Genomic DNA, 12,243 nt, shown 5'->3' with positions numbered 1-12,243 from the left:
TTAATGCTCATGTTTTTTTATTTTAACTTAAAAAGAGAGGATCAAAAACATCAATTCATAAATAAGAAATATCAATCAGTATAATGATTAATTCATACTTATATTTTTTTTCAATTAAAGTCTGAAATATACAGACCTCAAAATTGATTCTCTAAAAATCTTAAATAAAAATTGCCCCTTTCCCTTCTTAATAAATAAATTAACAAATAAAAAATATTTCAAATATTAAAATTCCCCCAATTTCTTCCCTCCCACAATGTACCAACAGCTAAAAAAAACTACATTGCAATTTGATATTTGTTGCTTTTTCAACCCCTATGCTATGCTCCTATAATAATAATAATAATAATAATAATAATAATAATAATAATAATAATAATGTTTATTTTGCATTTTTGTTGTTTTTTAAACTTATTTTCGTAAACTAAATTATTTACAGTTAGAAGTGTCTTCTTTTTTTTCTTGAAGTCCTTTTAAGTAGTTCATTTTTTTCTTTTCTTTATAGGTAGAGATGCGAACTCACAACATGATAGACCAAAAGCAGTAATACATTATATTTCATAATTCCACTTTTTAATCCCAACGGTCTCATCTCCAGCCCAATTACGCCACGTTCCTTCTCCACAAATTATTACACCTTCCACAACTAACTAAACGCATCAATCAAACCAAATTCTTCTTTTCTAGGCAAGTAAACTGATATGTTTTTGTGTGGTTGATTTGAGCATGGACAGCTGTGTGTGTGAGAGAGAGCGAGAGAGAGAGAAATCTTGAAAGTACAGTATGTATTAATTTCTTTGTTGCTGCGTATGCATTGAGTCAGTATACATGTATTGATATTTGTGATTCGAGTCGTACGGTGTGATTATGACGTTGTGTGGCCAGTGCATTTGTACGCTAAGCGTTAACGGCAAGTCAGAACACGGACTCCCCAGTGAGTTCTTCACTGCAACCCCTCATGATCTCCACCTGTGGGAGAGAGAGACAAGGAGATAAACATGTTACTCAGACACTGTCATCATGCTCAGCTGTGTGTCACACTGACTACTCACACACTGTGTGTCGCATTGACTCCTTACACACTGTGTGTCGCATTGACTCCTTACACACTGGTCAAACTGTGTCGCACCGATTCCTCACACACTGTGTGTCACACTGACTCCTCACACACTGGTCAGACTGTGTCGCACAAACTCCTGACACACTGTGTGTCACACTGACTCCTCACACACTGCTCAAACTGTGTGTCGCACTGACTCCTCACACACTGCTCAAACTGTGTCGCACTGACTCCTCACACACTGCTCAAACTGTGTGTCGCACTGACTCCTCACACACTGGTCAGACTGTGTCGCACAAACTCCTGACACACTGGTCAAACTGTGTTGCACTGACTCCTAACACAGTGTGTGTCACACTGATTCCTTATACACTGTGTGTCGCAATGACTCCTCACACACTGCTCAAACTGTGTGTCGCACTGGCTCCTCACACACTGCTCAAACTGTGTGCCACACTGACTCCTCACACACTGCTCAAACTGTGTCGCACTGACTCCTCACACACTGCTCAAACTGTGTGTCGCACTGACTCCTCACACACTGGTCAGACTGTGTCGCACAAACTCCTGACACACTGGTCAAACTGTGTTGCACTGACTCCTAACACAGTGTGTGTCACACTGATTCCTTATACACTGTGTGTCGCAATGACTCCTGACACACTGGTCAAACTGTGTCGCACTGACTCCTAACGCACTGTGTCGCACTGACTCCTAACACACTGTGTCGCACTGACTTCCAACACACTGTGTGTCGCACGGACTCCTCACACACTGCTCAAACTGTGTGTCGCACTGACTCCTCACACACTGCTCAAACTGTGTGTCGCACTGACTCCTCACACACTGCTCAAACTGTGTGTCACACTGACTCCTCACACACTGCTCAAACTGTGTGTCGCACTGACTCCTCACACACTGCTCAAACTGTGTGTCGCACTGGCTCCTCACACACTGCTCAAACTGTGTGCCACACTGACTCCTCACACACTGCTCAAACTGTGTGTCGCACTGACTCCTCACACAGTGCTCAAACTGTGTGTCGCACTGACTCCTCACACACTGCTCAAACTGTGTGTCGCACTGACTCCTCACACACTGGTCAGACTGTGTCGCACAAACTCTTGACACACTGGTCAAACTGTGTCGCACTGACTCCTCACACACTGCTCAAACTGTGTGTCGCACTGACTCCTCACACACTGCTCAAACTGTGTGTCGCACTGACTCCTCACACACTGCTCAAACTGTGTGTCGCACTGACTCCTCACACACTGCTCAAACTGTGTGTCTTTGGTTCTTCCACTAACAATGGCACACACACCCATTTGCACTGAGAGAATCAGTCTATTCATCAGATCAGACCTGGGTCTGATACGTAATTGTTTTGGATTCAAATACTTCTCTGTGCTAAACTGATCTTGCCTGGTGCAACCTAGCCAATTGAGAGGACCACCTTTTTGAGAGTACATCGCAGGTTCCGATACACCAGACAAGCTCAGTAAAACATAGAAAAGTATTTGAATCCAACAATGTTTGACCCAATCTTGTGAGTTTGATGTGGTGAGATGACTGCAGATTCACAGCACCGCTTGTGGTAAACTGAAGCATAGCATGACTTGCTAATGCTCTGTATTACACACTAGTATTAAGTTGCTCTGTAGCCTAGCAGAATTAAAATATGATTGGAGGATGTTTGGTGTGTCTCTGCAGCTCAAGAAGACCGTCAGTGGGTGAACCAAAGAGGGTAAGACACAAGTTGGACTGAAAATGGCAGGGCTTTGGTCACTGGAGGGGGTAACAGGAGTAATGACGACACCTGGCTGACTCACAGTCTAGAATATTCCACACTGGTGTGTCAATATCAATTCAGTTACAGTGGCAGTTCTACGTCTAGCTACCCTGGCCGAACATACATTAATAAACCACAATGTCAACCAGAAATCGTCTCAAATTTCAAATTAAGGCTGTACTGTACCCAGCAAAGGTGTGTATCATACTATTCAGAGTGGCAGAGGTTAATATTTTATAAAGCTTTGTGTACAGAGCATATAAATATTCATGTCATTCATTGGGAACAATAATGTAGAGTGAATGTTGGTATGCAGTATTCAAGATCTTGGCACTGTCTAGTCTAGGCTAGCCCAGCAGAGAGTTTCAATCGCTAGGCCACCAAACTCGATTAGAACCCGAATGGTTTATTCTTAATCCTGAGGAGAAACCATTCCAAACAGGCTTCAGTACCCTGGTGTAAAATCCAGCTATGACCAGCTTGAAATGACCAGCTACCAGCTGTTTCAAAACATAGCTTTTTCAGCAGGGTAGACCAGTGACCTAAACTTGAGGTTAGGCCCAAGATAAGGTCACTGCAGCTAGTCCACTGTCGCTGTTGAGGATTCCAGGATGAGGGGCCGAACTGAAATACGGTGTGCCTTTTCATCTCCACCATTTTAGTCAGCCTAATTATTACGATCCCATTGTCTTATCTCAGACAAAAGAAGAATTGGCTCTTTCAGCAGATGCGCTCTTTGTGTGGGCCTGTGTGTACAAAGAGCCCATGCTATTGGTACAGTGAAAGGCCAGGTGCGTGAGTGTGAGTGTGTCTCTGTGTGTGTGTGTGTGTGTGTGTGTGTGCGCGCACGTGTCTGGAATAACATATCTATTCCTTCATTTTGGGCAAGCAAACAGATTCCCAACATGCACCGCTCTCTGGCAATACAGGAATTCTGGGTAACATTTTGAGTGTGTTATTGTATTTTTAACTTATTTGTCTAGCTGCCCTTGTTCTTGCTTTACACTAGAGGGGCATTGCACACTAAAATGGGCAAGTGGGGTTGTTCTCATAAAGAAATAAGGTTACTTCAAAAATGCAAACCTCAGGGACATTGTTCAGCAGAACATCCCCCACAGCGTTTCCTGGCACACTTTAAAAGGTTGCATTAATTTAAAAATAGCAAAGACAAACAAACTATTTCACATGGAACAACTGAACTATTTATTCATTGTATACCCGCGTTACACAGTTTTGAACGTCTGTGTTTTGTCTGAGATACCCAGAATTCCTAGAGAGGGAGGCTGTTCATCGGTCAGTGCAAGGCACCGTGAGTCACCACCACATCCACAAACCGTTACCTCCAAACACAGGCTAAGAGGGGGGAGAGAAGGTGAGAATGAACATAAGCTACGGAGGGGGGCAGGTAAGACAGGAAAGAACCAATCAAAAAACACCAAGTCACTCTACACTCCTCCAGTCACGATCCACAGACCCCAGGCGCAGCCCCAGAGCAACAGAGCTCCGCCCACCCAGCGCAGCCAATGGCGTGCTGTGGGCGTGTCTTTCCGTGCAGCACGGTAATAATACTTTGGATGAGAATGGATGTGCCCGGATAATTGAAGCGGGAATATTAATTATTCAGAAATCCACTCTTGTTTGACTGATTATGCCCGTGTGACCCCAGACTAACCCTGGGGGCTGTATATGGCCTGTAGTGATGGCCTTGTTTTGGGCTGGTTCTGAGCCTGGTGTGGGCCAGAGTTCTGGTCCGCTCTGGGATTCTGCAGACCCGACAGCAACACAGGTCAGAAGCACAGGACTCTTCACCAGTGTGTTCACAACACGTCTGACACTCTGTCAGGCTCTGCAGTGTGAGAGTCCTGGCCTGACTCATGGAGTTAATGCACTCCTGCATACACGTTTCTCTCACTCACTCTCTCACACACACACACGCACACATATCTCTGTCATTCACTCACTCACTCTCACACACACACATACAGTACACACACACACACACACACACATACACATGCACACACCAATACAGTCCAAATCTAAATATAAATTTGTATTATTGTAATGATATTAATGACAACAAAACACTAAGGAAACTGATCAAAAACAAAACCACCGGAAACATTTGTAAATAGAGTGGTAAAAATATCAATGAGTCATAAATCAGCAAAAGCAGTAAAATGTTCGAATATATTTATAATTATAGCAATTGTAGCTTGATAGAATCTCAGAGTGAGAGTTATTGATCAGTGTACGCAAAGATATACAAAATAAAAGAACTCACAATGCACCAAACACAATCCACGGTCGCCACGGCAACTCGCCATGCAGTTGAGCGCATGACCGGTGGCTGGCGGCAATGGCCAAAAACAAAATCGCTAATGGCAACCAACACAGGCAATCGCCACGGCAACCCAAACACAGGCAATCGCCAACGGCAACCAAGACAGGCCAATCAACTTACAACGATGTGACAGGAAGGGGGGCGGGGCTTTATTGGTCGCTAGGAAACCGTAGCCATAGCGACGTAGTCTCCGCGATTTATGATTGGACAGGAGGGTCTTGGATGTGGTTTGTTGGTTTCAGGAAAATAAAAATACAAACAGCACAAAAATAAAAAGTACAAAAAAAATTAACGAAGGATAACAGTTCTTTATTCTTTATGTATTAAAATGCTAAATATTTCAGCTACTGAATTAAATATCAGCTATCATTATGATTTTGCCTGCAGAAATTGTTAGCTTCCTTAATTTCATCACTTTTCATATTTCTACATTTCACCAGGAAGCTTACTCAGTTTGCAGAGATACAGCCAATAGGCCACACCACTGAAAATACCCTTTTATTCCTGACAAATTCAGTCATTATTTCTGAACAAAATACAGTCAGGCCTTCATTTACATAGTGTTTACAATCTTGTTACGAACAGTGTAAACTGAAATTGTTTAATAACCCAAGTATGTTTGAGGTTTATGTTTCAGGCTCACAAGCTAACCTCCCTAATGCACCCAAAGGGTTTTATTCAAAATGGAACGGAAAAAATCTATTCAAGTTAACACCTGTAAATTAATTCAGAGATAAAATGTCTACTTTCTGTTCTGATATGAACACTAGCTGAGAAATCCTGTTGGAGCTCATAGTTGAGGATGATAACATGACGATGAATATCAGACAAAAAAATAAATAAATACATCAATAAACATGCAAATGGAGGCCCGACTGCGACATAAAAACACTCTTCCTCTTCCCTCCATACCGATCCCCACGTAATCTTCTCCTCTCTCTCCCTCTCTCTCTCTCCCTCTCTCCCTTTCTCTCTCTTGCCCTCTCTCTCTCTTGCCCTCCCTTTCCCTCCTTCCCTCCCTCTCCCTCTCTTTCTCCTCTCCCTCCCTCTCTCTCCCCCTCTCTCTCCCTTTCTCTCTCTTGCCCTCCCCCTCCCTTTCCCTCCTTCCCTCCCTCTCTCTCTCCTCTCCCTCCCTCTCTCTCTCCCTCTCTCTCCCTTTCTCTCTCTTGCCCTCCCCCTCCCCTTCCCTCCTTCCCTCCCTCTCCCTCTCTCCTGTCGTCCTCACCTGTCTCCGTCTCCTGGGTCTCAGTAGGGTCGGTTGGCATCCTTGGGCCTCTTCAGCTGGACCTTCAGCCTCTTCATGCCGATCTGGAAGCCGTTCATGGCCTGGATGGCGGTCTGGGCGCTAGCGGGGTTGTCAAAACTCACAAAGCCTAAAAATAGAACACAAGGAGAAGGGAACGCATCAGCACAAGGGCTTCCCGAACTTCGCAAGCCGATATCACCCCCTTAACGAACAAAAACATTGGCTTTGACCCACGCTCATATTAAAAATGTTATAACAAAAGCCCTGCCCTTTTCGGGTGAGATTGGACACCCCTGATTCAATGGGTTCCAGCTGCTGGTTTGAGAGTGATGTAAATCGCCCAGTTTAAGCTACCCAGCTCACTGCATTGGCCCTAAATTAATAACTACTGGTCAGGTACATGTTATGGCTAAGTATGGGTTAAGTCTTACAACACGCTTAGCTAATATAGGGTTTTGTCTCATGACAGTGCGTGAAATTGTCTGTGGAGAAACGTAATTTCTTACACGGACACATAATGACTACTGGTGGTGTATGACAACGCGTTTTTCTACAGCTTTTGTTTATGTTCACCATCTAGCAAGCAAGCCAGCATTGGTTAAAAGCACATGAACATGGGAGAAAATGGGGAGTGTAACTACTTGAATTAACTTGAAATGAAAAGCATGTCCCATTAATGCATTCCCTTCCAGTGCCTGTAGCGCATCAGAAAAAAAAAGAACTGTGAATGGTTTTCTCGGAAGAAGATAAGGTATCTGAGCGTCTGGCTTCCTGTAGGGTATAAACACTGCGACGCTTGGCTGGTTTACTCAGCCCTCGAACATCCCAGCTGATGAAAGTCTCACTGCCACAGGCACTGGGGAAAAAGCAATTTCTTAAAAACAGTTATGAGCCGCCACCAGACTGCAAAGGGGAAGGGGGGGGCGGGGGTATTATGGTAAATAATGTCTACTGTCCAGCTAAAGATAAATAATGAAAAGTAGTAAGTCACCATACATCCACAATTGCTGATAGTACAAATTTAAAAATAAAAACAAATATTGGAGACCAGCCCCCCTCAAACCCCCCCCCCCCCAACACACACTATCATTTCAAATATTATCTGAAGAGGCAGAGTTCACACAGGGCAATAAAAAGCCCATCCTGCTCGGGCAAGAAGTAAAAAAAGAACAGCCTGTCCTTGGAACATTGGCCCACCAAACATGATAAACAATGAAGCAATGTAGACGAAACGAATAGCAACATGAGAATATTCAATGATGAAAGTCTGCATTTAAGTTTACCTTTCTGTTGAAATGATCTCATGTGTTAAATGTCACCCTGGATGAAGTCACATCCTAAATAGTATCACCGGAATGACATTAATTCTGCTACTAATAATAGGACACATCTTTCCTGTTGCATGAATTTGACATTAAGTATTAAACCAGAGCTGCCCAACCCTGTTCCAGGAGATATACCATCCTGTAGGTTTTCATTTCAACCCCAAAGTGGCACACCTGATTCTACTAATTAGCAGCTCAACAAGCTTACGCACTGTTGAATGAGGTGTGCTTATATAACAGGTGATAAATTTGAGTCCGAGGTGGGATTTGAACCCTGGCCGTCTCACTTGTCCAAATTATTTGTTGAACGAACGCGTTACCTGTCAGCTAAAGACGAACTCGCCTCTAGCCAAGGGCAACAACGTTCTTTTGAATTTGAGGGTTACGTCATCGGGGAGTGTTGCCGCGATAACCTGCTACCAGCCTTCACTTTCACTGCACCATCCGTGCTTACTAGCGAACTAGCTGAGCTAACCATGCTACACTTAGTTAGGATTGAAGTGAAAACCTACAGGATGGCAAATCTCCAGGAACAGGGTTTGGCAGCCCTGCTCTAGCTGTTGGATGAGGAGTGCTTTGATAGGGTTGTAGTGAAACCCTACAGGGCAGTAGATCTCCAGAAACAGGGTTGGGCAGCTCTGTATTGGCCCAGTCACAGCTGATCCTGTGGTGAACTGCTCAGGAGCGCCGCCTAGGGGCACTGTCCCACCCGGTCTCTCCTCCCTCTCACCCCCACGCCCTCTCTCACCGAAGCACTTGCTCTGGTTGGTGGCGCGGTCAACGAACACCTTGGCGGAGATGACGTTTCCGAAGGGCAGGAACATCTGCAGCATCTCTGAGTCGGTGAACTCCTGGGGCAGGTGATAGATGAAGATGTTGCAGCCCTCTGGGCCTGTGGGACAGACACACTACAGTCAGACCGACAGGCCAGAATAACAACAACAACAACCAACTACAACAGTAATAACAATAACAACAGCAAAATAACAACAACAAACTACAACAGTAATAACAAAAACACCAACAAAACAACAAGAAGAAGAACAGCAATGATAATAAACGACAACAACAATAATAATAACACCAACAAAATAACAACAATAAAACTAAGAATAATAACACCAACAACAACAACAATAATAATAAGCTACTACAACAATGAAACTACATTAACAGTATTTTCCTCTCTATTCCCTCAAATTCTGTATTTATTAGGTAATGGGGGGGGGGCGATTGGGAGGGGATTTGGTTCTTAAAATGTGTTTCTTAAAATTGATTGTATTTTGTTTTCTATTCTTTAAAAACAACAACCGTTTGATCGCAAAATCGAAATCAATAAGACATTACAAAGTGCTTTGCAGCAAACAACAACAATAACATAATAAAATAGTAATCCAGCCCACATAACAATAACACAGGGTGTTTTCATCGACATTGCAAGCAGATAAAAATAAGTCTTTAGAAGTGCTTTAAAAGTAGACACTGATTTTTCCAGTCTAATGTCCTCAGGTAGGCCGTTCCAAATCCTAGGGGCCCTACTGGAAAAGGCCTGGGCAACCTTTATCGCTAATCTATTACCCTGTCTGAGTGGCCAGGAGTGCCCTGCCTGAGAACCTGAGGCTGCATAAGGAGTTAGAACGTGATGCAGACCTGGCTCAAATACCTAATTGTTTTTGTATTCAAATACTTTTCTATGCTTTACTGAGCTTGTCAGGTGCATTGGAACCTCTGAAATACTCTCAAAAAGTGCAAATCACTTTCTTCTGGTCTTCTTTGTTGACTCAGTTGCACCAGGCAAGATCTGGAGTTAAAAGGTCAGTGTTGTAGCCTCGGGCCAAGCCTAAAGTGATTAGTAAAATATAAAAATGGATTCTGAAACTGACTGGCAGCCAATGCAAAGTGGCTTGTTAGAGGGATTTGGAAAGAGCTGAAAAGGCAGAAGACACAGCTGAAAAATGGCTGAGCAGAGACGCTAAAAAAAGGCGCGATGGCGAAAGACAGGAAGCTGAGTGGCACATCACACACAGGAAGTGGCGTCACCTTCTCGCTGCTGTTGTTGCTGGGGCTGCTGGTGTTGCTGAGCAACCAGGGTGTGTTGCTGTGGAAAGGGCTGGCCGACCAATCCGTAAGCAGCTGGGTAAGCCGCTGTTGGGGGGGGGGGGGGGGGGCATGTAGAGACACATTTTATGTTGGCTTTTGAAATGCATACAGACACATACACGCACACACACACACACACATTCACACACACACATGCGCGCACACACACACACACAGGCCCTCACACACGCACACACACATACACACACACACTCACACACACACGCGCACACACTCATACAGCCACACATACACGCGCGCACACACACACACACGTGCGCACACAGGCCCTCACCTGTGTAGTGCTGCATGCCTGCATATGCCTGCTGTAAAGGATCCAATGCTGCTACAGGACTCTGAGCTGAGAGAGAGAGAGAGAGAGAGAGAGGGAGAGAGAGAGAGAGGGAGAGAGAGGGAGAAAGAGAGTGAGAGAGAAAGAGAGAGAGAGGGAGAGAGGGGGGAGAGGGTGAGAGAGAGGGGAGGAGGGAGGGGAGATGGGAGAGAAGGAGGGAGGGAAGTGGTGAAACCAAGAAAAACACACGGTGTGGAATGTGCTTTTCATTAATTAAAAGTGCAGATGTCTCAGCTACGAATTTAACATATCCATATCAAGAAAGGTGTTATGCCTGTAGTGAAGATTATTACCATTCCACTTGCAAGGATAATGTTTAGTAGGCCTGTCTGCAAAGTGACATGTTCAACAATATGCTGTCTTTATAATGAGGAAGAAAACCGAGTAAAAGCAATTATATATATATATATATATAATTTTTTATTTTTTTTATCAAAACATCACCACATCACAGAAATGTGAACACCTGATTCCTGCCTAACAGGTCCTTACCTGGGTACGGGTGAACCCCATTGGTGTACAGTGTCTCAGAAGCTGGCTGCCCATTGGGTGTGGGTGGCAACGCGCTGTAGCCGTTGACTCCGATTGGTGGAGGCAGGGCAGGAACGGGTGTGGCTGCGATGGCGGGGGGCGTGTTCGTACCTGGAAGAGAGGACCAATCACATGGAGGTACGGAGACACACTGCTAAAACTGTCTGTCTTAACAAGTGCAATAGTCTTATAATGAGACTTTTTTTAATGAGAGAGTGTTTTAGTCTTAGAGTCTTTTTTTTCACTCAAGTAACAAATATAAGCTTGTTACTTGACAAGTGACATTTTCTCACTGCACTTGCAAATCCTGAAATGATTCAAACTGTTTCAGCTCATACCTAGCTAAACCAGCTTATGACCAGCTTGACCATGCTGGTTGACCAGCTCATACCCAGCTACACCAGCTTATGACCAGCTTGACCAGCTCAATTTCCAAGCTGGTTAAGCTGGCATAGCTGGATCTTACAGCAGGGAAGGCTTTCCAAAGGAGGGAAGAGAAAGCGCTTGAGACACAGGGTGTATGTAAGCCCTAAACACTCACCCGAGGAGGGGGCGATGGACGTGATGGGCGTGGCGATGATGCCATTGGCGTTGATGGCGGCCATTTGCTGCAGCTGCACCGCGGCGACCGTTGCCACGGGAGACAGGTACGTGGACTGGGCAACCAGAGCCTGCTGCTGCACCAGCTGCTGGGGAAGGGAATGGAGAGATGGAGAGATGGAGAAACAGAGGGAGAAACAGAGACGGAGAAAACAGAGGAATAAAGAGAGAGTGGGACAGAGAGAGGGAGGGACAGCGAGAGAGACGGGGAGAGACAGAGAGAGAAACGGGGAGATAGAGAAACAGAGATAGAGAAACAAAGAGGGAGAAACAGTGATGGAGAAACAGATTGAGAGCGAGACAGAGAGGAGGAGAGAGAGAGTGAAAAACGGAGATGGAGAAACAGAGAGACAGAGGGAGACAGAGAGGGAGAGACAGAGAGAGGGAGAGACAGAGGGAGAAAGACAGAGAGGGAGAAACAGACGGAGAAACAGTGCGAGGGAGAAACAGAGGGAGAAACAGTGCGAGGGAGAAACAGAGGGAGAAACAGAGAGAAGGAGAGGGAGAAAGGGGGAGGACAAGGCAGACAGACGCGGCAGGTTAGGTTTCACTCCAGATTCATTATGGTCTGCATTCATTTCCCGGGCGCTGGAGTCACCGCGGTTACGGATGATGTAATTGGAAGTGAAAGGACGCGGCCATTTCCACGAAGGCGTCTCCCGGCTGAAGAACACGAGTAAGTCAGCCTTCCCCATCAGTCACACTGAAACCCCCACAGCAGCCATTACCCTGTCTGACAGCCTCTCAGCATTCAGGCCAGAGGATGAGTGGGACTTAATGAAACACTTAAAGCTAGGCTAAGCTACGATGCTAGGCCTATCCCAGTGCACCTAAAGTGTGTGGGTTAGCATGAACTAAAATATGTATGAATCAGCATAACCGTAAATTGTCTG

General features: G+C 45.0%; 1 protein-coding gene across 4 annotated transcripts in view; it reads right to left on the bottom strand.

Annotated features, from left to right (window-relative positions):
• LOC133136406 (CUGBP Elav-like family member 3) overlaps positions 1-12,243 on the bottom strand; it is a 32,604-nt gene continuing 20,361 nt past the window's right edge. For 2 of the 4 annotated variants that reach the window (XM_061253873.1, XM_061253875.1), the window contains exons 8-14: positions 11,292-11,439; positions 10,712-10,861; positions 10,163-10,228; positions 9,808-9,912; positions 8,516-8,659; positions 6,422-6,569; positions 1-969 (exon numbers count right to left, since the gene is read on the bottom strand). In XM_061253873.1, coding sequence (XP_061109857.1) covers positions 6,442-6,569; positions 8,516-8,659; positions 9,808-9,912; positions 10,163-10,228; positions 10,712-10,861; positions 11,292-11,439 — 741 coding nt within the window. In that variant the 3' untranslated portion in view covers positions 1-969; positions 6,422-6,441. The remainder of the gene's footprint in view (positions 970-6,421; positions 6,570-8,515; positions 8,660-9,807; positions 9,913-10,162; positions 10,229-10,711; positions 10,862-11,291; positions 11,440-12,243) is intronic. The other 2 variants (XM_061253874.1, XM_061253876.1) reach the window with 1 other exon arrangement.

The sequence above is a fragment of the Conger conger genome, chromosome 9 (assembly GCF_963514075.1).
Source record: "Conger conger chromosome 9, fConCon1.1, whole genome shotgun sequence".
Lineage (NCBI taxonomy): Eukaryota > Metazoa > Chordata > Actinopteri > Anguilliformes > Congridae > Conger > Conger conger.
The sequence above is the reverse complement of the archived record's forward strand: the minus strand, read 5'-3'. Positions and strand labels throughout refer to the sequence as shown.